Source organism: Theropithecus gelada, chromosome 1 (genome assembly GCF_003255815.1).
Source record: "Theropithecus gelada isolate Dixy chromosome 1, Tgel_1.0, whole genome shotgun sequence".
NCBI classification, from domain to species: domain Eukaryota; kingdom Metazoa; phylum Chordata; class Mammalia; order Primates; family Cercopithecidae; genus Theropithecus; species Theropithecus gelada.
This window is the reverse complement of record NC_037668.1, coordinates 152642667-152667616: the sequence shown is the minus strand read 5'-3', so window position 1 is coordinate 152667616 and position 24950 is coordinate 152642667. Positions and strand designations below refer to the sequence as shown.

The 24950-nt window shown below is 39.0% G+C and overlaps 1 protein-coding gene across 5 annotated transcripts; it reads right to left on the bottom strand.

Moving 5' to 3' along the window:
• Positions 1–34: 34 nt before the first annotated feature.
• Positions 35–24154, bottom strand: ANGEL2 (angel homolog 2). 5 transcript variants are annotated; one of them, XM_025354693.1, is made up of 9 exons: positions 23890–24154; positions 21386–21711; positions 16187–16443; positions 14806–14875; positions 12685–13106; positions 8423–8549; positions 7951–8008; positions 4752–4915; positions 35–3027 (listed from the first exon to the last, which is right to left on the bottom strand). In XM_025354693.1, the coding sequence occupies exons 1-9, from the start codon at positions 23946–23948 to the stop codon at positions 2876–2878; spliced, it is 1635 nt and encodes a 544-aa protein (XP_025210478.1). In that variant the 5' UTR covers positions 23949–24154; the 3' UTR covers positions 35–2875. The 5 variants fall into 5 exon arrangements, with proteins under 5 accessions (XP_025210478.1, XP_025210497.1, XP_025210486.1 ...); XM_025354712.1 differs by lacking the exon at positions 21386–21711 and adding an exon at positions 19191–19441; XM_025354701.1 differs by lacking the exons at positions 21386–21711; positions 23890–24154 and adding exons at positions 19191–19441; positions 23431–23789.
• Between the last annotated feature and the right edge of the window lie 796 nt (positions 24155–24950).

Sequence of the window (24950 nt, the reverse complement as noted above, 5' to 3'; positions counted from 1 at the left end):
ATACCTACCACAAAACCTTCAGGCACAGAAGTATGAGTATAATAGTTTATTACATAACTTACAGGTACAAAGTGCAAATGACTTGACGCCTCTCTTTCCCCAATCCCTTGAACTCTCTGGATCTCAAACTTTCTTTAGGAAAGCAAATGGTTAAAAGCAGACAGTAACTGAATTACAAATAAAGACAAGATTTCAAACATGCATATTATCTTGATAGCAAAATGTACAGTAAAACCAAAATTTCATTACTCCACAGTTTACCTTTCCATTTAAAACTTGTATAGTATAACACTTGAGACTGAGAGATTTGGTTTCAGGCATTAACCAGATTTAAGTGCTTTTGGCAGGTAAGTAGAGGCTCCGGCAGAGTTACCAACTATTCTGGTCAACAAAAGTAAAGACAAGTGGATAATTATTTTTAGTGGAGCTTTAAAAACCTGTGAGAAGCTCACATTGACTTTCTGGCCTCCAGTCCACAAAATAATACTTCATTTGATAAGCTAAAGTAGGGAGCAATTTTATGGATTAACTCTATCAAAGTGAAGCACATGAAAAATGGGCCAGAATATATTAATCAGGATATAAAAACTTTTCACAGAGGTTTTCAGGGATGTTCGTTTGTTAACAATGACCTATATGTAATAATGTTATTTGTTAATAAATTCACACAACACAAGGCAGTAATTAACTAATGAATTTTCATTTTTCTTTTCCCCAATACTAAAAAGGGGATTATTATACTATCAAATTATACTATCATTATAATTTGATGTCTGTATCTGCTAATTAGGGCACATAATATTCTGTAAACTACTACTATAAAATGTGGGAAATCTTGGAACTATAGTTAATACTGCAATTAAAATCCCCCCAAAGGCCAGGAGTGGTGGCTCATGCCTGTACTCACAGCACTTTGGGAGCCTGAGGCAGGTGGATCACCCCTGAGGTCAGGAGTTCGAGACCAGCCTGGCCAACATGGCGAAACTCCATCTCTACTAAAAATACAAAAATTAGCTGGTCGTGGTGGTGCACACCTGTAATCCCAGCTACTGGGGAGGCTGAGGCAGGAGAATTGCTTGAGCCCAGGAGGCGGAGGTTGCAGTGAGCTAAGATCGCGCCACTGCACTCCAGCTTGGGTACAGCGTGAGATGCCGTCTAAAAAACAAAAACCCCCCCAAAGTGAGAAATTAAATATTTAAACATATTCAATTACAATTTTTACTAGATAAATCTTATAATCCACATGCCTCCTTTGAGGTTTTCATCTGTTTTTTTAAAAATAATTATAGCAAATGCTTTAGTACAAAGACTTAGTCCAAGACTATTATTATTTTCCAATTTAAGGTGAAGCATTCTATTAATAAAACTCACTGTAAAAACATTTATAATTCAGTGTAAAATTACTACTTAGTAAAAATGTATGTAATTCCTTGTTCCTACTGTCTACAAAAAAGGAAATTTCCACTTTTTATGTTTTAAAATCAATTCAAACACTTGTATATAGGATTTATTAAACCTACTCATAACCACTTCATAGAAAGTGTCAGCACCATCTCACACTGGTGCATCACTGTAAAAGAAAACATTTTAGAAACAAAACCACTAAAACCAACAGTTTAATGACTATTTACAGAGTATTAGGACTCCAAGTTAATATCTTCCCACTAGAGTTTTACAGGCTTCCTCATATTTCTGAGGCATAACAAAAACAATTTTATAGCTGCCATTTTGTTCCAAAGACAAATTTCCTAATAAAATAAATTTCTACAGAACTGGTTCAGTAAAATAAAATCTCTCCCCTAACCCAGAGATCTTAAAACTGAATTTTTAAAAAATGCTGCCAGCTGCAGTGGTTCACGCCTGTAATCCCAGCACTTTGAGAGGCTGAGTTGGGCAGATCACCTGAGCTCGGGAGTTTGAGACCAGCCTAACCAACATGGAGAAACCCCGTCTCTACTAAAAATACAAAATAAGCCGGGAGTGGTGGCGCATGCCTGTAATCCCAGCTACTCGGGAGGCTGAGGCAGGAGAATCGCTTGAGCCCAGGAGGCAGAGGTTGCAGTGAGCAGAGATCGCACCATTGCACTCCAGCCTGGACAACAAGAGTGAAACTCCATCTCAAAAAAAAAATAATAATAAATTAAAAATAAATAAATAAAAATGCTAGGGAAACAAAGGTATATCCCCAGTCTCTGCCTCTATTAAGCCCACCTCGTCTGTTCCAGGGTGAAAGAGTGAGCTTTACACGTTATGCTGACTTACATTTCCCAAACATTTCCCCAACACGATGCAGGCATATTACATGGCTCAGGACAGTAATATGATGGATTAAGCATTCTGTACAACTTAAAAAGCATTATCAAACCCCTTCAAAAACAAACTAAACAATGGCTGGTTGGATACCTGTGAATGACCCAAGGATTTCTAAGATAAACTATTTAGAACTCAATAGAGGGGTCTCCTAATGAAATCAAGCCTTCTGGAAAGAAACCGCTTATAGTTTGCAAGAACTCAAAGATATTTTGGATCCACTACAGAGCTCACCAAAATTTATGAAATGAAATTTTTTACAAGCAGACAAAGGAAGATGCATTATATTTAAAAATCACTGTCAATTTTACTAGTATTTAGAATACAAAACCTTTACATCTCTTTTACAATAAAGAGTATTTAGATCTCACTTGTCAGAAAAATATTTTTCATTATTAAAAAAATTGTTATAAAGTTGTTTCTTCTGATACAGAGTTTCAAAGCATCTAATATAACCTCCTCAGAAACTCCACAGTGCAAAAATAAACATGCATACACTTAAGAACTTTACATTCTTTGAAAAACAATACAAATTGGAAAGAAAATTAGTATGTGATCAAAGAAGTCAGAGCTCAAGTCTGAACTTTGCCAATAAAGGCAGATGATCTGAAGAGTTATTTTCATTTGGAAGTCCATTAACAGTCCATAAGTCTTGTTCTGTAAGAAGTGACAGTCTAGCTAGAAGTTTCAAGCCACCAACCAAAGCAACTTCAGCTCCTAAAGAAGCACATACATATTTAGTAAAACTGTCAACAAGTTATTGTAAATTAATCATACAAGTCTTTTCTCCAAATACATATAGAACTTGAGGCCCCTCCAGAAGACTAAAAACTATGAAACAGTTTTTAGAATATTTAAGCTTAATATTGAGTTATAACCTAATTGTAATTACCAAACACATAGCAGTTTGAGATATTGTTTCTATTTCCAGCTCTGTAACTGTAAGCAATCTTTAGAAGAAAATATAAATCAAATACTTAAGAATGTTAAGAGTAATTTGTGATTGACAACTACATAAGAAACTCATCCAGCAACCATTCTGTAGTTGCATAAAGCCAGAGATACCGGGCCACAGCCCTGCAGAAGTTTATAAGGTGAATGGAGAATAAATTAGTATAACTTAGTCCCGAGTCAGCACCCACAGAAGTACAGTAAAAGATGACACGCTCTTATCGTTAAGAAATTTGAAATGCTGATTGGTAACACTCTCCCGCCACCTAGTGAACTTCTGTCAGCATGACAACTATGAAAACCTTACTATAAATTCAAAGCAGCAGGCATATTTTGTAGAGTAGATCTAGTGGCAGGGGTAAGTCATCTCCTGAGTGTTACTAATAAGGTTATTCCCAGAAGAAAGGAGGGGGGAACAAACAGAGGGGAAAAGCGTAAAGAACAAGAAGCATTAAAAAAAAAATGGAAGAGAAAAAAAATGAAAAAATCAGAAAAGAAAAAGCTGCCCACATTCCAAAGTTTTCTTAATGATATTTTTGTACTTCCAGTAATCTTAAACTGCATTTTCTTCTCCACTTTAAATCCTTTGGCTAATGTTTAAAACCTGATTTTCATTGAGGCGCACAAAGAAAACTTTTATCACCTTTACTTTTTGAAAACACCTAGTAATGATATAGACTTTTCTGACCGAATGTGGAGGCTCATGCCCATAATCCAAGCCACTTTGGGAGGCTGAGATGGCAGGGTTGCTTGAACCCAGGAGTTCAAGACCAGCCTGGGCAACATGGTGAAACCCTGTCTCTACAAAAATTACAAAAATTAGGCAGGCATGGTGGCTCGTACCTGTAGTCTTAGCTACTCGGGAAGCTGAGGTGGGAAGGTCACTTAAACCCAGGAGGCAGAGGCTGCAGTGAGCTGAGAATCCCGCCACTGCACTCTAGCCTGGGTAACAGAGTAAGACTTTGTCTCAAAAAAAAAAAAAAAAAAAAAAAGTGTATATATATATATATATACTTTTCCTCTTCAGAAAAATCCAATATTCCAGAGTCAACATGACAGCATAAGCTGTGTTGCTGGCAGTGTAACTATGGTCCTCCAATGAAGGCAGCATGCCTCCGTAAAATTTAAGCACAAAACTATGATGACCATTAACAACATACTCAGTTCCTGTCACAGGAAAAACAGTAAATTAAGTAAAAAGAAAGGGCAATATGAAAGACCTATAACTCAGAGGCTGACTGGAACTGGAGGGTAGGACTGATAATGTAATTCTTGGGTAATAATTTGCTTGAATGTGTTTTATTGCCTCCCTCATATGCAAGTAATCAACTGATTTATTCAAAGATATTACCAATCTGTCTATTTCAAAATATTTTTACCTTCTAGATCTAGAACTTCAACTGTATGTTTAGAGAGCTTTCTTAACTTTAACCTTGAGGTTTTAGCTACTGTGCTCTCTAGCAGAATTTAAGATTACATGCATTCCTTACCTGGGTGCCCAGCAACATCTTCCTTTTCTGCAGAGTAGAAAATATAATCCACAGTTATGGCACTTCGGGAATGACAGGTGGTCACTTCTGGAATTCCAGTGTCAGGAAAGTAATGTGAATAAACAGATGACAAGCTGAAATGGTGCTGTAAATTTGAAGATAATCTAAATAGAAAAGAAGAAGTGTTTAGTATTCAAGTTTTTTGTAACTTCAAGAATTCCTCCTATCTGAAGTTCTTTTTCATTTAATTTCTAGACTAAGACCAGACATTAAGACAAGCTTTATTTAAATAGACCATATCATAATTTAGTATTAATTTACTTATGCAGTGATATCTAAAACCCATCAATAAAGCCATCTAAATGTGGCTTAAAAAACTCTATAATTAACATACTAATGTGTTCATTATTTATAACATGTGTAAATGCCTCCACTTACTAAAGAACACGTATTCTAAAATAACTTAGAAGTTTCATTGTGTTTTTTAGAAAGAGAATCAAGGGGGTCTTCAGAAACACTATTTGGAATCCCCTAGACTTCTGATGACAGAGAGGCCATATTCTAATTTTTCTTGCTATGACATATGAGATAATTTTGTACTGCATCTTAAAACAGCTTCTCTAATGGTTTATTACATTTTTCCCATGCACAAATATAATGCATGTGATATTATGAGTAAAAGGTTTAAAGATAATTTTCTAGTGATACTTTATGAATCATAAAGATCTTTTACGCCTTGAAGGAAAATAAAATTTTAAAAAACTTATCCAACAAACATTTACCAAACACCTTCTAAGTTCTAGGCACTATCTCAGGTGCTGAGAATATGTAGATGAAGATGTTTCCCTTGCTTTTAAAGTGTTCATCTGTCAGGAACAAAGGTAAATCCTTAAAAATGCCCTCTAAGTTTTAGCAACTTTTTATGTCTAAGGATTTATAATATTAAACACAAATAGGGCCGGGCATGGTGGCTCACACCTGTAATCCCAGCACTTTGGGAAGCCAAGGCAGGAAGACTGTTTGAGCTCAGGAGCTCGAGACCAGCCTGGGCAACACAGTGAGACCTCCTCTCTACAAAAGAAAAAAAAATACTAAGAAAATTAGCTGCACATGGTGGCCCATGCCTGTGGTCTCAGCTACTTGGGAGACTAACGTAGGAGAATTGCTTGAGCCCAGGAGGTGGAGGCTGCAGTGAGCCAAGATCATGTCACTGCACTCTAGCCTGGATGACAGTGAGATTGACTCTCAAATAAAAATAATAAATAAAAATAGGTCTTCTGCAAACTGTTATTTTACTATCAATTTTTCAGTTTACAGATATAAGCTATGCATATAAACACTCTATTTACATATAGATACTAAAAAGTATCTTTTTTTTTTTTTTATGAGACAGAGTCTTGCTCTGTCACCCAGGCTGGAGTGCAGTGACGTGATCTCAGCTCACTGCAACCTCCGCCTCCCAGGTTCGCACCATTCTCCTGCCTCAGCTTCCTGAGTAGCTGGGTCTACAGGCGCCCGTCACCACGCCCAGCTAATTTTTGTATTTTCAGTAGAGATGCAGTTTCACCATGTTAGCCAGGATGGTCTCAATCTCCTGACCTCATGATCCGCCTGCCTCGGCCTCCCAAAGTGCTGGGATTAAAGGTATGAGCCACCGCGCCCGGCCTCTTTTTTTCTTTTAATTTTTAGATAGACACCAAGGGCAAGTAAAGTATCTGTTTTATTTTTTAATATTGTTATTATTATTATTATTATTATTATTATTATTATTTTGAGACGGAGTCTTGCTTTGTCACCCAGGCTGGAATGCAGTGGAGCGATCTTGGCTCACTGCAACCTCCACCCCTCTGGTTCAAGCAATTCTCTGCCTCAGCCTCCCTGGGATTACAGGTGCCTGCCACCACACCCGGCTAATTTTTTGTATTTTTAGTGGAGATGGGGTTTCACCATCTTGGCCATACTGCTCTTGAACTCCTGACCTCGTGATCCACCTGTCTCAGCCTCCCAAAGTGCTGGGATTACAGGTATGAGCCACCGCGCCCGGCCAGAATGTTTTATTTTTTTCTTTTTTTTTAAATAGAGGCAGGGTCTCACTGTCTTGCCCAGGCTGGTCTCAAACTGCTGGGCTCAAGCAATCCTCCTGCCCTGGCCTCCCAAAGTGTTGAGGTTACAGGCGTAAGTCAACACGCCCAGCCAGTATCTTTTTTCATATCCTATATTGTTATAAAAAGATTTAAGGATTACTCAAAACTAAGTACTTGTTAGATTAGCCTCCTTATTAATCTTATTCAAAGAAGTTTTTACTCTATTGAAAGGTTTAATCATTAATTTTTAAATATTCATTTAAAAATTTTTTTAAAAAATTGCTTCCATTCTTACTAGTTCTTATTTATGTAGTAATATTTTCTCAAAACAAGGTATACAAAATAAAGATTTAGGCAGATAAAATGAATGAGAATTTGTTCCTAAATTTAAATGTTAAAACAAAAACCTATAAAATAGCCACAATATAAAACAAGCAAGATATTTCAAGAATCTTCCCAAGATTTAAGTCTCTGTCCTGTTTTATTAACATGTATCCATTTCTCAACCATAGCCCCAAATATTCCTATTTCTTTAATGAAGAATCCCAGCATCTTTACCCCTCTGACAATCTTTTCCTACAGTTCAAGAGATAAATTTAAATGATCATCTTTTCAACTGGCATATTCATTTTTGGATCAATTCTCTTATAGACAGTTTTGAGATTTAGTAAATCAAAGACAACTAAAGATCCTCTTGATATCTGAGAGATATGTTTCTGTGATCTTGACCTTTGTTTAAGTATGTGAATTTCAAAGAGTACTTGAGCTGGTCCAGGTCCACAAACAAGCTGTTTCCCTTCCTAACACTACCTAGGCACTTAACTATGTTTCAAACATTGTGTTTTATATGCTTTGTCTCATCTAATCCTCACAACAACCCGAACTACAGACAAAGAAACTGAACCTCAGAGATGTTAAGTTTCTTGCTTAAAATTATTCAGCTAAAACACAGCAGAGTCAGGACTGGAACTCAGGCCTATTTGACTTAAGGGCCTGCACTCTTCACCAGCACGGAATATTATCACCTTAATTTTTTTATCCAAGTGATTTCTGAGAAATGAGTTTTTTATTCAACTAAAGTTAGCAAATGTCTCCTTTTACTTTCCAGAACTCACTTTTCAGCTGTCACTAGGACCTCTGTTTGCTTCAGTTGTGTTTGTGTCAGATCACTGTCTGTAAGAATAGAGGAAAATATATTAATTTTATTAATATAGTTTTGTTCTAGTTTGCCTTAATACCGTCATCTTGCTCCAGAAACAATATTTAAGATTTATCTAGGTTAGAAAGATGCCTAGTTACATGTTTCATTCTGGAATCTATATATTTTGATGGCCTCCAGAATTCGGAAAAATAAAAAAATGCAAACAATTCCAAAGCAACATGCAAGTAAATCATGCACAGATAATTCTGGAAGTTCAACTTTAAAAAGGTAAATTTAGAGGTCTTAAGAAACAGAATCAATAACTATATATTTATATATATGAATATTCATCCCTGGGATTTTATCTTTTTAAAAACTTAAGTTTTATGTCTTCAAAGGGAACATGATTACCCAGCAGACTGCCAAAATGTATTACAAACACTTACCTGTCTTTTCTACTTTTGGTACCTGCTGTACCTCATACACACAGTTCTGTGAGATACCTAGGTTTGGGGGCCAAATTGGAATAGATAAAATTCTTTGTCCCCGTGAAGACTGTTCCTGGCCAGATACCTAAACAAAATTTCAACAGGTATCTTAAGTGAAAATATTTTAAATAGTTTATGAATTGAAAAGTTTATGTCTTAAATAAAAGGTAATCCAAAAGTGGTAAATTATTACCCTTTATTCATTATATTAAGTGATTCTTTGGCCTTATAAAATCTTCTTTTCTTCAAATACAATTCAGAAAGCACTTATCATTTACATAAAAATGACAATCTTTTTCCCATAGATGTTTTTCTTTAATTTGGACATACAAATGATCTATCACTTTGGACTAATACTACTCATCCTTTTTTACTACCAGCAATATAGTTCCTATTGTATCAAATACAGGCATGCTCAGAGATACCACAGGTTTGGTTCCAGGCCACCACAATAAAGTGAGTATCTCAATAAAGCAAGTCACATAATTTTTTCAGTTTCCCAGTGCATATAAATTGTGTTTATACTATACTGTAGTTTATTAAGTGTGCAATAGCATTATGCCTAAGAAAATACATACCTTAATTTAAAAATACTTTATTGTTAAAATATCCTAACAATCATCTGAGCCTTCAGTGAGTCATCATCTTTTTACAGGTGGAGGGTCTTGCCTAGATAATAATGGCTGCTGGCTGATCAGGGTGATGATTGCTTAAGGTTGGAGTTGGCTGTGGCAATTTCTTAAAAATAAGACAACAATGAAATTTGCTGCAGCCATTGATGCTTCCTTTCATAAAAGATTTTTCTGTAGCACGTGATGCTGTTTGACAGCACTTTATCCATGGTAGAACTTTTTTCAAAATTGGAAACCTTGCCAATGTTTTATCAACTAAATTTATGTAACATTTAAAATCCTTTGTTGTCATTTCAGCAATGTTCACAGCATCTTCACCAGGAATAGACTGCATCTCAAGAAAATACTCTGCTCATCTATAAGAAGCAACTCCTCATCTATTTAAGTTTTATCATGAGATTGAAACAATTCAGTTAATTCTTCAGGCTCCACTTCTAATTCTACTAATTCTAGTTCTCTTGCTACTTCCACCACATCTACAGTTACTTCCTCCACTGAAGTCTTGAACCCCTCAAAGTCATTCATGGGGGTTGGAATCAACTTCTACCAAACTCCTTTTAATGGTGATATTTTGACCTCCTCCCATGAATCACGAATGTTCTGAATAGCATTTAGGCTGCTGAATCCTTTCCAGGTTTTCAATTTACTTTCCCCAGATCCATCAGAGAAATCACTTCTATGGCAGCTATAGCCTATGAAATGTATTTCTTAAATAAGGAGACCCGTAGATACAAAATTACTCCTTGATTCCGGCTGCAGAATGGATGCCGTGTTAGCAGGCATGAAACAACACTCATTTCCTTGTACATCTTCATCAGAGCTCTTGGGTGACCAGGTGCCTTGTGAATGAACAGTAATTTTTGGAAAGGAATCTGTTTTTCTTAGTGGTCTCGGCAGTGTGCTTAAAATATTCTATGCCACAAACAGATGCACTGTCATCCCCAAGCTTTGTTTTTCCATTGATAGAGCAGAGGTAGAGTGGATTTAGCATAATTTTTAAGTGCCCTAGGATTTTCAGAATGGTCATCGAACGCTGACTTTAAATAACAAGCTACATTAGCTCCTAACAAAAGGGTCAGCCTGTCCTTTGAAACCAGGCACTGACTTCTTCTTTCTAGCTATGAAAAGTCCTACATGGCAACAGAAAGTGGTTTCATCCACATTAAAAATCTATTGTTGGCCGGGTGCGGTGGCTCACACCTGTAATCCCAACACTTTGAGGGACTGAGGCAGGAGGACTGCTTGAGCCCAGGAGTTCGAGACCAGCCTGGGCAACATGGTGAAACCCCATCTCTACCAAAAAATATTAAAAAATTAGCCCGGCATGTGAGGCATGCACCTATAATCCCAGCTACTTGGGAGGCTGAAGCAGAATCGCTTGAACCCAAGAGGCGGAGGTTGCAGTGAACTGAGATTGTGTCACTGCACTCCAGCCTGGGCAATAGTGTGAGACTCTGTCTCCAAAAAAAAAAAAAAAAATCTATTATTTAGTGTAGCCACCTTCATCAACGATCTTAGCTAGATCTTCTGGATAACCTACTGTAGCTTCTACATCAGCAGCACTTGTTGCTTTACCTGCACTTTTATGTTATGGAGATGGCTTCATTCCTTAAACCTCGCAAATTAAACTCTGTTAACTTCCAACTTCTTTTCTGCAGCCTCCTTATCTCTCTCAGCCTTCATAAAATTGAAGAGACTTAGTGCCTTGCTCAGGATTAGGCTTTGATTCAAGGGAATGCTGTAGCTGGTTTGATCTTCTATCCAGACCACTCAAGCTTTCTCCATATCAGCAATAAGGCTGTTTTGTTTTCTTATTATGCCTTCATACACTGGAGTAGCACTTCTAATTTCCTTTAAGAACTTTTCCTTTGCATTCACAACTTTGTTGTTTGGTGCAAGAGGCCTAGCTTTTGGCCTCTCAGCTTTCAAAATGCCTTCCTTGCTAAGCTTAATCATTTCTAGCTTTTGATTCAAAGTGAGACATGTGAGTCTTCCTTTTACTTGAACACTTAGAGAGTGCTGCAGGGCTATTACTTGGCCTAGTTTCAATATTGTTGTGCTTCAGGGAATATAGAGGCCCAAGTAGAGGGAGAGAGATGATTAGTGGACCAGTCAAAACACACTTATCGATTAAGTTCATCATTTTATATGGGTACAGTTCATAACACCCAAAACCATTATAATAGTAATATCGAAGATCACTAATCTGGGATCAACATAACAGATGTAATAATAATGAAAATGTTTGAGTAATGCAAGAGTTACCAAAATGTGGCAGAGACAGGAATTGAGCACATGCTGTTGGAAAAATGGCACCGATAGAGCTGCTTAAGGCAGGGTTGCTACGAAACTTCAATTTTCTAAAATGCAGTATGGTTGAAGCTCGATAAAGCAAAGCACAATAAAATGAGGTATACCTGTACTAACAGAGATTAACTTTTATAAAATTTTAAACTATCTGGGCACGGTGGCTCATGCCTGTAATCCCAGCACTTTGGGAGGCTGAGGTGAACCTCCAGATCACCTGAGGTTGGGAGTTCGAGACCATCCTGGCTAACACTGTGAAACCCAGTCTCTACTAAAAATACAAAAAATTAGCCAGGTGTGGTGGCGTACGCCTGTAGTCCCAGCTACTCGGGAGGCTGAGGCAGCAGAATTGCTTGAAACTGGGAGGTGGAGGTTGCAGTGAGCCAAGATCACACCTTTGCACTCCAGCCTGGCAAAAGAGCAACACTCCATCCATCTCAAAAAATAATAATAAATAAATAAATAATTTTAAACTATCACTGAAAACTCTAGTGGTGGAGAGCTTATTTTGGTAAATATACTGAAGATCAAATGATCTAAAGTAAGGAAAGGAAAGCACAATAAAAATAATTACATGAGCTAAATTGTGCTAAGCTAAAGAAAATATTTATTATTATACAAGGGAAACTTATATAATAAATGCTGAATTACTATTTTGCCCACATCCAGTTTTCCAAATTCTATCCTGCCACCTTGTGGTACTTATTTCTGAAGTATCCATGTCTGTCAATACTTTTTTTTTTTTTTTGCTGCCTGTTAATTCCTCCAAGCAGTATGTTGCCACAGACAGATGAAAGAGATGAAAATCAACCAAATGAAAATAATTATTTATTAGACGTGGCTGGGCACAGTGGCTCACGCTTGTAATCCCAGCCCTTTGGGAGGCCGAAGCGGGTGGATCATGAGGTAAGGAGTTCGAGACCAGCCTGGTCAACAAGCTGAAACCCTGTCTCTATAAAAATACAAAAATTAGCCAGGTGTGGTGGCGCACACCTGTAATCCCAGCTACTCAGCAGGCTGAGGCAGGAGAATCACCTGAACCCGGGAGGCGGAACTTGCAGTGAGCTGAGATCATGACACTGCACTCCAGCCTCCAGCCTGGGCGACAGAGGGAGACTCCATCTCAAAAAAAAAAAAGAAGAAGTCATGGAAAATCAGTTTGATAAAGTGAGGGTACTGGATCATCCAAGGTTTTCAAACAGCCATGTAATGAGTATCTTCACATTATCATGAGCAGAGCAACTATGTCCACTTCCTACTAACAATGGAGCAAGCACTTACCTTTCCTATGGGAAGTCCTTCATAATTCAATTTTCCTTCCTTTATGAAACTATATAGTGGAGAACCAGGAACAGAATTAAAGTCACCACACATAACAATAGGGCAGAAGCTGCCATCTTTCTGGTGGGCAACACTGGAAATCTCTGCCAGTAGCATTGCCAATTGGGTCAGCTTAATATCACCTCGCCTTGGATTATACAACAGATGGGTATTTGCTACACAGATCGCAGGAGAGGCAGCACATGCAATTTTGGGCTGCAAGAGTAAAACTAATCCAACATTGTCTCTGTCCAACAGAGAAATATCAGGGCGGAAGAATTCCACTGGATTCACTGACAAGAGTGAAAATTTGGAATGTTTGAAGCAAATAGCACAGCCATCAGGTTTCCTTCCTGTCCGCATCTTATATTCACAGTGATAACCTATAAGAAACAAATGAATTTCAAACAAATGACTGCTTTTATATATTTGTCAAAACACAGCTCACCTGATACTTCTGAACAATGTTTACCAAACTGTATTCTGCAAAACATTAGTAATGTAGGATGTCAATAAACATTGGAATAAAAAACGTTTGACACTGGGTCTAACAGGCCTCTTTATATGCAGACTTCAGCCCTTGATATGCTAATGTGTATTATCAGTCTCCCATTGCCATCCTAGTAAAACTTGGTCATGGCAATAATAGTAAAGCCCTTCAATAATCTATTCTCACACTCTCTCCACCCTATATTCCTGATCTTTTTGCTTATAATTCCTTCCCCCTCACTTCATTCCAACCTCACTGGCCTCCTCACTTGCCTTAACACACTCCAACCTCAGGGCCTTTCCCTTGCTATTTCTGTTGCCTAGAATGTTCTAGGCATAGCTTATTCCTTCACCTTCAAATATTTGTTCAAATGTCACCTTGTCTGATCATTTTGTTTAAAACTGAAACTTCTCGCATTCCACTTTCCTGCTTTTCTCCAGAAAACTATCATTACTTAATATGCTATTTACTTATTTATTTAGTTAGCCTTTCTCCACTAGAAGGTACACTCCAGATGAGGGAGAAATTTTTTACATCTTTTTTGCCCAGTGCTATATCCTCACTCCCTAGAACAGTGCATAGTATATAGTAGACACTCAAAAAAAAAATTGCTGAATGAAGGCCGGGCGCGGTGGCTCACGCCTATAATCCCAGCACTTTGGGAGGCCAAGGCGGGCGGATCACGAGGTCACGAGATCAAGGCCATCCTGGCTAACACGGTGAAACCCTGTCTCTACTAAAAAAACACAAAAAATTGGCTGGGCGTGGTGGCGGGCGCCTGCAGTCCCAGTGACTAGGGAGGCTGAGGCAGGAGAACGGCATCAACCTGGGAGGTGGAGCTTGCAGTGAGCCAAGATTGCATCACTATACTCCAGCCTGGGCAACAGAGAGAGAATCTGTCTCAAAAAAAAAAAAAAAAAAAAAATTTTGCTAAATTTATGAATGCAAAGCAGGCACATTTCTCAAGTATGTGGGACCACAGATAACTTGTTTCTAGAAGTGTTTATTTATCAAACAGGTTTTTGGCATCTATCCATTAGGTAGACACTGGTAGGCACTGGTATTATAATGATGAAAGAGACAAAATGGTCCCTGACCTCATGGAGCTCAGAATCTAATAGGTCTAGAGGTGGACAGAACAACTCCTAGGAAAGGGAGTTACTAAGAGATTCTTACACATCTTTCTGTTTGAATTAAAATTATACTCCAACACAAAAGTTTCCAGAGAGTACCTCAACCTTTTCCTGACTCTTTGAGAATTTTTTAAAATTAAGATTTTTAGCCAAAATATGCCACACATCTTTGTTAGCAAGTTATATCTTAATGACACATGAATTTTCAAAAGTAAATTTGGCTAAGATAAAAGTTACATTGCCTTGTCTCTATAAAAAAAATTAAATAATTAGCCAGGCATGGTGGCACACATCTCTAGTCCCATCTACTCAGGAAGCTGAGATGACAGGATTACTTGAGCCCAGGAGGTTGAGGCTGTAATGAGCCATGGTTGTGCCACTGCACTCCAGCTTGGGCGACAGACTGAGATCCTGTCTCAAAAAAGGAAAAAAAAAAAAAAAAAAAGAGTTACACTGTACCCAGTGATTCCAAACTTGGCCTGATCTCTGCTCCATAATGATCTTCTTGAACTTCTTGCAAACAAAGTACCTTGGAAGAAAAAAAAAGCTTGAATTAGAACACAGAGATACAAATATGAATTTCCTGGTGCTTTTATCTTAAAATATCTAAAAGCTGGCTTCTAAAATTCCACACCTGATAATAATTGAAATAAAAGGCATCCTTTTTTCTTGTTGTAGATCTACCAAATTAATGTTTCCGAATTTTGATCAATCTCAAAACTCTGGCCCTCAATCACATGGAGCTCCCTTAGTACTCAAAATTATTATATTCAAAAGGAAATATTCTTAGCTTACACGTCAGGATATTTTTTCGGGTTTTACGTGTTCATTGGTACTATCTTTCAGGTCTTAAGAGGCTGATTTCTGGGCCGGGCGCGGTGGCTCAAGCCTGTAATCCCAGCACTTTGGGAGGCCGAGACGGGCGGATCACGAGGTCAGGAGATCGAGACCATCCTGGCTAACACAGTGAAACCCCGTCTCTACTAAAAATACAAAAACTTAGCCGGGCGTGGCGGCGGGCGCCTGTAGTCCCAGCTACTCGGGAGGCTGAGGCAGGAGAATGGCGTGAACCCGGGAGGCGGAGCTTGCAGTGAGCTGAGATCCGGCCACTGCACTCCAGCCTGGGTGACAGAGCGAGACTCCGTCTCAAAAAAAAAAAAAAAAAAAAAAAAAAAGAGGCTGATTTCTTTGAATGCTATCAGGTAGGTGACATTTTTGCATGAATTACTGAAACTTTAAATCAAAGTTAATATTTACTGAATACTTAATATGCTGCCAATTTCTGTCTCAAAACTGACCCATACTTAAAAACGTTTTGGATCCTTTTTGAAAAGTTACATGATTATTCACACCAGCAACCACTAACAAATGCCTCTCTGAAAGTCATACCTTATTAAGACTTATTCCATCATTATTCTTAAACACATTCCTTTCTTACCCCACAAACAAAACAGAGAAAACCATTTAGTTCATAAATGCACAAATGAAACATGTAACTCAACTTTTTCTTTTTCTTTTTTTTTTTTTTGAGGCAGAGTTTTACTCTTGTTGCCCAGGCTAGAGTGCAATGGCGCAATGTCAGCTCACCGCAACCTCCACCTCCTGGATTCGAGTGATTCTCCTGCCTCAGATTATAGGCATGCGCCACCAAGCCTGGCTAATTTTGTATTTTTTAGTAGAGACGGGGTTTCTCCATGTTGGTCAGGTTGGTCTCGAACTACCGACCTCAGGTGATTCACCAGTCTCAGCCTCCCAAAGTGCTGGGATTACAGGCATGAGCCACTGTGCCCGGCCCCAACTTTTTCTTATGTGAAGAATTTCAATAACATTTTGCACTTACGTCTGCATCAAAGTGTTTAATTTCTTTCAGAATATTGGGAAACCTAAAACTCCAGTGTAATACTGGCCGCCGGCAATGTCTATAAAGGTGAGAGTTATCTTCCAGTAAATCTTGTGAAAGTATATTATAGGACATCACTGAAAAGTCAAACTTGTTCTCACTGTCTTCACATTTGGGATCAACATTTTTGTCTCCTAGGATCTTCGTTTTTTCTTTATCATGGCTACACATATATTCCCAATTCCGCTTTATCACACCTGTTAAAAATATATTGCACAAATATAAGGAATTAATCAAAAGCAGACCATACAGTTTCCCACATATATGTAGTTTTCAGCCTCTTAAAAATTCCTATAAGCAATGAATAGAATGTTTTTCCCTAGGAAGTGGCAATATAGCACTGAATAATTAGAACTGTTACCAAATTGGTAAAAATGTGGTAACACAATATACTGCCTGACCAACAGGTTTAAAACAGGTTTAAAATAACCTTGCAAGTCATTCTGGAGGCTGAGAATACGTGCTTATAAAGCTAAGACTATACGGAGGTTGTGGTTTCTCACTTCTCTACAGTTAAGAAGCGGCTCTGCCACAGATGTGATTGACACTTTTATAACTGTAACAACATATTTGTATGTCAAAGTTGGCTTTTCAATAAGATGATTTTACATTGTATTTTATTCCCTATTAGTGGGATAAGATCATCAAATGATTAACTAAGTTCCAGTAGCAACCCTTAGTTCAGAATTCTAGTTTATACATGAAAGAAGCATATACGATGGCAATATATGGAAGAAGTTTTAGTGTTTAAAACACTAAAGTGGAACATGCAAACAAAATAAACAAAAGAAATCTTTTAAATGTACAATAAAGAAAAAGTTAAATATGACATAGCTACAGAATGCTGGTAAATGATGGCTAACCAACAAACCTAGCATGCAACAACCAGAAATGTGTCACAGTTCATATTCTGCAAACACATCATGCATTCTGCAAAAGTGATGAAAAGAGAATTAAAAAAATGAGACTTTGCAATCATAGGCAGTCCCTGACTTAGAAATAACCACGTGTGTGATGTGTGTCTGTGTATTCACCTTTGATCTTGCCTCCTACATCCTATCATTAAAGAGGATGCTCTTATTGCCATGGAAACCATGAAGAGAAACACGGAATTTTTGGAGAATTTATGAGCTCAAAAGAAAGAGAAAACAAAAAATGGGAAGAACATGGGAAAACAGATTTGGAAATGGACTTCTAAGTATGATTAAATAATATAAAAAATTTCAGTCCTAGAATATCTCCCTCTATCCTGCAAAGGTTTTCACTTCACTGGAATACAATGCCTAGAATTCCACCAATCAAAAATTAAATTGAAGTTAAAATATCCTATACACTTATACAGAGGGTGAAAGAAAGACTAAAAGGAAATACACCACTTTTTTTAAGAGTAGTTATCTCTGAGTGTTAGGACTGTGAAATATTTTTGCAAATCTTCTGCACAATACATTTACAATCAAAATATCAATATGCTGCGTAAAAACGCCAATGAAGTAATCATTTTAAAGTATGATTAGGCCGGGAACAGTGGCTCACGCCTGTAATCCCAGCACTTTGGGAGGCTGAGGCTGGTGGATCACCTGAGGTCAGGAGTTCGAGACCAGCCTGGCCAACATGGCGAAACCTTGTCTCTACTAAAAATACAAAAATTAGCTGGGTGTGATGGCTTGCGCCTTTAATCCCAGCTACTCAGGAGGCTGAAGCGGGAGAATTGCTGTAACCCGGGAAGCAGAGGTTGCAGTGAGCCAGGATCACACAATTGCACTCCAGCCTGGGCAACAAGAGTGAGACTCCGTCTCAAAAAAAAAAAAAAAAAAAAAGATAGAAACAAAACCAAACAAGTCTTCAACTATGAAGAATTTTGCCTAGGGCCTATCCTATGCCCAGGAAAGGAAACTATTCCCTATCATTCACTGAAGATAGGAATCCTACCCCCAATAGCTCAGAACTAAGGCTAATTGTATGGGCTCTGCAGAGCCACTCAGGTTTGTAACAAAACTTCTATAGGGAAAACAGAACTGATTGGCTGGGCACGGTGGCTCACACCTGTAATCCCAGCACTCTGGGAGGCCGAGGAGGGCAGATCACAAGGTCAGCAGAGCGAGACCATCCTGGCTAACACGGTGAAACCCCGTATCCAAAAAAGTACAAAAATTTAGCCGGGCGTGGTGGCAGGCACCTGTAGTCCCAGCTACTCGGGAAGCTGAGGCAGGAGAATGGTGTGAACCCAGGAGGTGAAGCTTGCAGTGAGCCGAGATCGCGTCATTGCACTCCAGCCTGGGCAACAGAGTGAGACTTCTTCTCAAAAAAAAAAAAAAAAAACAAAAAAAAACTGATCATGTGTAGAACACAATTCATTCATAAACTGGAGACTGTCTATGATGGTTTTAGCCAAATCAAAGTCTTCTTACGTATACAAGATGGAAAGGGTTCTAGTCATGCAAACAATATATAAGCTATCATCATAGATGGAGCACTACCCTGGTGTCACTGCCATATTAAAATATGAAAATTAAGGTCTAAAAACCTCATTCATATTTCCTTATAAAACATGTACATGTAATGGCATATAAATGCATTAAGATTTTTATTGTCCTGGTCATTAAAGCTTGTAACCAACTCTTTTTGCAATTCCATTTTGTAAACAACCAGGACCATTAGATTATCTGGTTAATACAGTGGCTTTCAAACTTCTACAGCTTGTAGAACCCTTCTGCGTTACTTTTCATGTCATGGAACACCAATCCCTGGCATGCTGGGACTGGGGCTGGGATGATGGGGTGAACACACATTTTATACTGACCACATTTGCTTTTAATAAACTTACAGAAATGTGTTCAAATGTGAGGGTTCCATGGAAGACAATTTGAAAACCACTGATAGAGTGGATAGTCTCTGGCCTTCATATGCTTCACAACATAAATTCACACTACAAAAGCTTATATACCTTCCATATCAGGAGGAACAAGGTGATCACAGCAGAGAAGACAGATGAATCAAAGAAAGTAAGCAATAGGCCTGATCGGGTTTTTAGGGTGCCTAATTACAAAGTCATAATTGTATCACACAAATCCTTCAAATACCACTTTAAAGTGATAGGCAAGTTAGCAATGCTGTTTTCTTGATTGAAAAGTATTAGTGAAATATCGGAAGTCACAAATATGGCTTAACGAAGAGCATTTTCCTTATTCACAACACCTAGGAAGAATGGACATATAGAGAGTCAGGTTGTAATCAAGCTTTATCAGTAGGTAAATGTAATTCCCCATCCATTAAGGGAAAACAACACCATAATTTTCTGAGTACCTACTATGAAGCCAACAGTGTGTTAGGCACTTTGACATACAGTATCTCATTTCATTCAACAGACTTTCAAGTAGGCATTATTTTACATGAAAAAATCAAGGAGCAAAGAGGTTAAGTAAGCTGTCCAAGTTCACATAATTAGTAGTGGGGCAGAAAGGAAAGCAGGGAGTGGTTCCTCAATCAATGCTTATGTAGCTATGCCACAGCTCCATCTGAAAGCACCCCAGATTTGTAAGAGGCTAAACAAAAGAGGAGTGTGCTGACCTGATGAACAAATTATATGAGTGAAAAGCAATCTGGTATCATCATACAGCCCTAGATTTATAGATCTTAGGATTGTTTTCAGAAACCTAATTTTAATGCCTCTAAATACACCTTTCATTCATTCAAATATTTCTTGTTTATCTCCCTATGCTGTGGTTAAGTACTACACACAAACAGATTTTCACTTTTGGATAGTTAAGAATCTCTACAAGTGTTTGTTTTTTCTGACTAGGTTCTTTGTAACCGTGTAGCAATAAGTTACACATTTATTTGAATATTAGCTTAGCAAAGTTGATTGGGACCCAGCGGAAGCCTGTAGACTACTTTCTGATAACAAAACCAGAGGGAACCTGAAGAGCACTAATTCTAGCTTTGACTTCCAGATGAGACTCACCTTGAATGTCTTCCTTTGACAAACTTATATATCAGTTCCCTAAACATTAACACCGACACAGCCTTCTCTCAAATATCTTCAGAGGAATTATCTTCACTGAAAATTATGGTTCAATTAGAAAGACAATTCCAAATCCAAATTCTACCTAGACCTCTCACTTATACTTTCAGTGGGGTTGTGGTGGGGGCAAGACTGGCAGCACAGAGGGAGTCTAGTGAATTGTTCAGAGTAGAAAGAATATGAAAAAATAGAAGTAAATTAACACATTTTTAAAAACTGTTTCTCAAAGTGGAGTAAGATGTGGTTCCCCTTCTAAAAGATAATACTTCTGGCAAACTCTCAAGATTTTATCTATGGACCCCAATTTGAGATATACAGATTTAATAAACAAAAATCTTATCCTATAAGACCATGTCTTTCATTTATGGTTTCTTCTATTTATGAGTCCTTTTGTCTTACATAAAAACGTTGGCTTAAAAATGAAAACACTAAAATTTTTTTAGCTCTTTAGACTTCTAAGCCTATAGCCATCAATTTCTAAGAAGTCTAAGGGCTTTTGTTTCAAAAACATTGGATTTAAAAATTATCCTTAAATAAAACTTACTTTTGTAATCTATTTCTCCTTTCTTTGCCAATCTTATTCTATCTGTAGACTCATTTCTATTTTTACAGCCAGAAGTACACAATTAGTTGAAGATAAAAATAAAGACTTCATTTAAGGAAGAATTCATTTTTTTCTTTTTTTTTCTTTTTTTTGAGACGGGAGTCTTGCTCTGTAGCCCAGGCTGGAGTGCAGTGGCGTGATCTCAGCTCACTGCAAGCTCCGCCTCCCGGGTTCACGCCATTCTCTTGCCTCAGCCTCCTGAGTAGCTGGGACTACAGGTGCCCGCCACCACGCCGGCTAATTTTTTGTATTTTTAGTAGAGATGGGGTTTCACCGTGGTCTCGATCTCCTGACCTTGTGATCCGCCCGCCTCGGCCTTCCAAAGTGCTGGGATTACAGGCGTGAGCCACCGCGCCCGGCCAAGAATTCATTTTTTTCTAACATAAAACTACTGGCTAAAAATCAACACCAAATACCTCTAAAACCTTAGGAGGTTTAAAGGATTAGATATGAAAGTTTCAATTTAGTCTATCACTTGTATCTATTTCTACACCAAGATAAATGTCACCTTTACCTTGGTGTTTTCTTCGTTTTGATGAAGGCTCATCTCCCTCAGCGTTCATGACGTAACTAGAGAGATGAATCAAAGATGTCTGGCTCAGGTTGTCAGGTCTCCAGTTACAGTACTGGAACTGAGTTCTAGACTCAAACAAACAGGGTGGTCTCCAATTTAGTGAAAAATGCCTACTACTGAAGTATGGGTAAGGAGCTTGATAGTAATGTCCAGGCCACCTCATACAACTAGAAATATGTCTGTTCCAGCAACACCTTTGTAGATTCTCCCACGGTGTAGTCCAGTCTCTGCCCAGACTCCTCGAGTGATGGGGAAACATGGGGTATCTAAAAGAAATAAATACACTCCTTGAGGCACCACTTTTTGTTCAGCTATAGTTTACAAAATCTAAGCCTATTTCCTCAAGGGAAGATAATATCTAATATTTAAAATCTGACTTCTAAATCTGTGAAGGATGAAGGGGAAACCACCCATGATTTACCTATTAGCATCAATATCTCAAGACTCTCGTCCTAAAAAACCATTCATGGTATTCTGAATACTTAACACAGCATGCCTCCCAGGCTCCCAAAACACCACATATCCCTCAAAACGTACATAGTTCAACTGAGAGATGAATCAACTATCAAAATGATATTCAGAGTAGCTTTCAAGCACCTAAAAAACTCAATGAGAAAATAAAATACACAACAAATATTATACTGAAACCGAATAAGGAACTCTTATCACACTACAATCAAAGTAAATCTCTCCTCCCACGTGGAGTGATAACAAGTTTCTGAACAGTTTTTTATACCAAGGGCAGATTTTTCCAAACACCTGTATAAGCTAGGAAAACAAAAGCCTATCCACAACTTCATAAATTCACAAAACTACTTCTCTTACTAATCAACGGGTGGATAATTTATTTTTCCATTCTTTTTTAAGCATGATTCTCCTTGGGGGAAATGAAAGACGATGGGGATTACTTATTAAGAACGCACCAACACTCCAAACCAACAGCTTCAATTTAACCCACCATCCAAAATATCTCCAAAGCGGCGCTAACATTTTTAATAGATAATGTTGCTCTCAGGCTCTCAGGAGACATTTCAGCTTAATAAAGCACCATGTTCCTCTCACTACACTACTTTGGCAAAATGTTAAGATTCTGAGGACTTCTATTCTTTCCTCCAAAATTCTTAACAGTCACATTTCTACCACAGCATCAATAATGTGCGCTCCCATCCCTAAGAGAATTTTAAGTTGCATTTACTGTTATTTAACTTTATACGCTGTTATTTTCGTTTTAACAGCATTTAAATTTTTATTATATATTTTTACAGTTTAAGTATTCCCTAGTTGTTCTCTAAAATCAACTTAATTGTAAATCTTTAAAGGCATAAAACATGGGTATCTTACACTGCTTTGTGGTAACTCTGAAAGCCACAGGAATTTGGGCACATGGTCCACGCATTTTCTATCCTAATAAGCCACTGTATTGAAATACAATACTTGTACTACAACAGTTATTCTCTATATTTGCAGTTATTTATTCAGACTTTTTTTTTCTCTTAAGATGTTAAGCTCCTTCAGGGCCAGAACCGTCTTATTCATTTTAATTCTGTTCTTTTCACAAGTGCCTAGCACAGTGCCTGGCAAACAGCTGGTACTCAGGAAATATTGTTGAACTGAATTACTATCAAGTCCCAGGCCTATGGGAGTTAAAACCAAATCCCCAACACTTATGCAATAATACATGCTGTGTTTCCAAAGCGTGGTGGGTGGTACACGAGTCGGTTTCATAGAGTACACAGTTAAATTACTTGATTGTAATATCTAAATATTTGTTAGTTTATTAGGAAAAAACATAATCGCACATCAAATCCAAGACTGCTGACACTGCTTAGGGCGAAGCTAATGTGGGCCGCACCTACTGAAGTGCTTTTTTAAAAAACTGAGTCAATTTAAAGAAAAATATCCAGTAAATAAAACACGTGGAACAAGAACTTGGCCATAACAGTAAGGGATGACATACAAGTGACTAAAGTTTGAGAGACACTAACACATCAACAAAAATCAAGCCCCTCCTGGGCGTGTGCCACAAGCGCGCCTCCAGGGTTTCAGGACCGCCGAGACCTACTGCGGAGAGGCGGCCTCCCCGCCGACGCTCGGCTCCCGGGACGGTGCTGCGGAGGGTGGGGAGCAGGCCAGCGCTGCTCTGGAGGCTGGGTGGGGGGAAGCGGGCCAGGGATCCAAAGCCACCGGCGCAAGCCTGGCCAGCGGCCCAGGAACTCCGCGCCAAGACCCCAGACTTCGTTGGCCCAGCGTGCCGGTGGCTGCGCGCCGGGTTTACCTATCCCTCTTGGTCTCTGGAGGCTCGTCCCGGATACACCATCGCCCAGACCCTCTTCCTCTTCCTTCCTCCCCTAGCCCGCCCCGCCCCGGGTTAGTCCCGGACGCCCGCCCGCGCCTTCAGGCCGCCCGCCCCTCTCTCCTCCCTCCAAGTACCCAGCCCTACTGACCGGCCTCTTCCCACCACACAGTGGCCGTAGCCCTTCCTCACGCAGCGCCAGGCTTCCATCTTCGCCCTCCGCGTGCGTCCAGTTCCCAGGCCCCGGGTTCCACCTCAATCTCTATAACCGATGCGGTGGCCTAAAGTACCTAGGGAACCCCATCACTCTAAGTACCGACTCCGGTCCCGGCTGCAAGGCATGCTGGGAGGTGCAGTCTCGCCGCCGGCCGGCCTACTCTCCATCTTGCGCAGTGAGAGTCCCTGAATGCCTTAACCCGGAATTCTGCTCAAAGAGCATGCGCAGAGCGTGGGAAGCGCGAGCAACCATTTCTGAAGAGGGCAAAACACCCGACCTTCGTCTTAAAGGAACAGAATGAAATAAATTTTTTTTTCCTTTTTCTTTCTTTCTTTCTTTTCTTTTTCTTTTTTTGAGATGGAGTTTCGCTCTTGTCGCCCAGATTGTAGTGCAATGGCATGATATCGGCTCATTGCAACCTCCGCCTCCCGGATTCAAGCGATTCTTCTGCCTCGGCCACCCAAAAGTAGCTGGGATTACAGGAATGAGCCACCACACCCGGCTAATTTTTGTATTTTTAGTAGAGACGGGGTGGCACCATGTTGGTCAGGCTGGTCTCGAACTCCTGACCTCAAGTGATCCACCCACCTCGGCCTCCCAAAGTGCTGGGATTACAAGAGTGAGCTACTGCGCCTGGCAGAAATAAACTTGCTTAACAGGACTAGCTGAGGAAATAACGTGTACACAGCAGTGAAAATTTTTAATTGCCCAAACTGCAGATTCCCAGCTGAGGCTGAACAACGCATCCTCTGGGTGCCCATGGAACTGAGGTACCACAGAATTTTGCAATTAATTTTGCGGAAGCACAGCCATAGCTCTCACTTTAAAATGTACGTGTATGTCCTGTGTGTCCACCTTTATTAAATGTAGTATAGGACTGTAGATTGTTGGAAGACATTATTTAAGTGGAGACCCCGCAAGAAACAGAAAGAAACCGAGAAAGAATAAAGTGTAGCGAGTAGAGAGGAAAAGGATACTAGAAGGCAGGAGCACTG

Bases quoted from the DNA above. Each gene is read 5' to 3' on its own strand.
- ANGEL2 (XM_025354693.1), bottom strand. From the start codon at position 23,948: ATGGAAGCCTGGCGCTGCGTGAGGAAGGGCTACGGCCACTGTGTGGTG. The intron at 16,444-21,385 runs GTAAAGGTGACA...TATTTTTAACAG, and splicing joins AAAACGAAGAAAACACCAAG to GTGTGATAAAGCGGAATTGG. The intron at 14,876-16,186 runs GTAAGTGCAAAA...TTTTCTTCCAAG, and splicing joins TTAAACACTTTGATGCAGAC to GTACTTTGTTTGCAAGAAGT.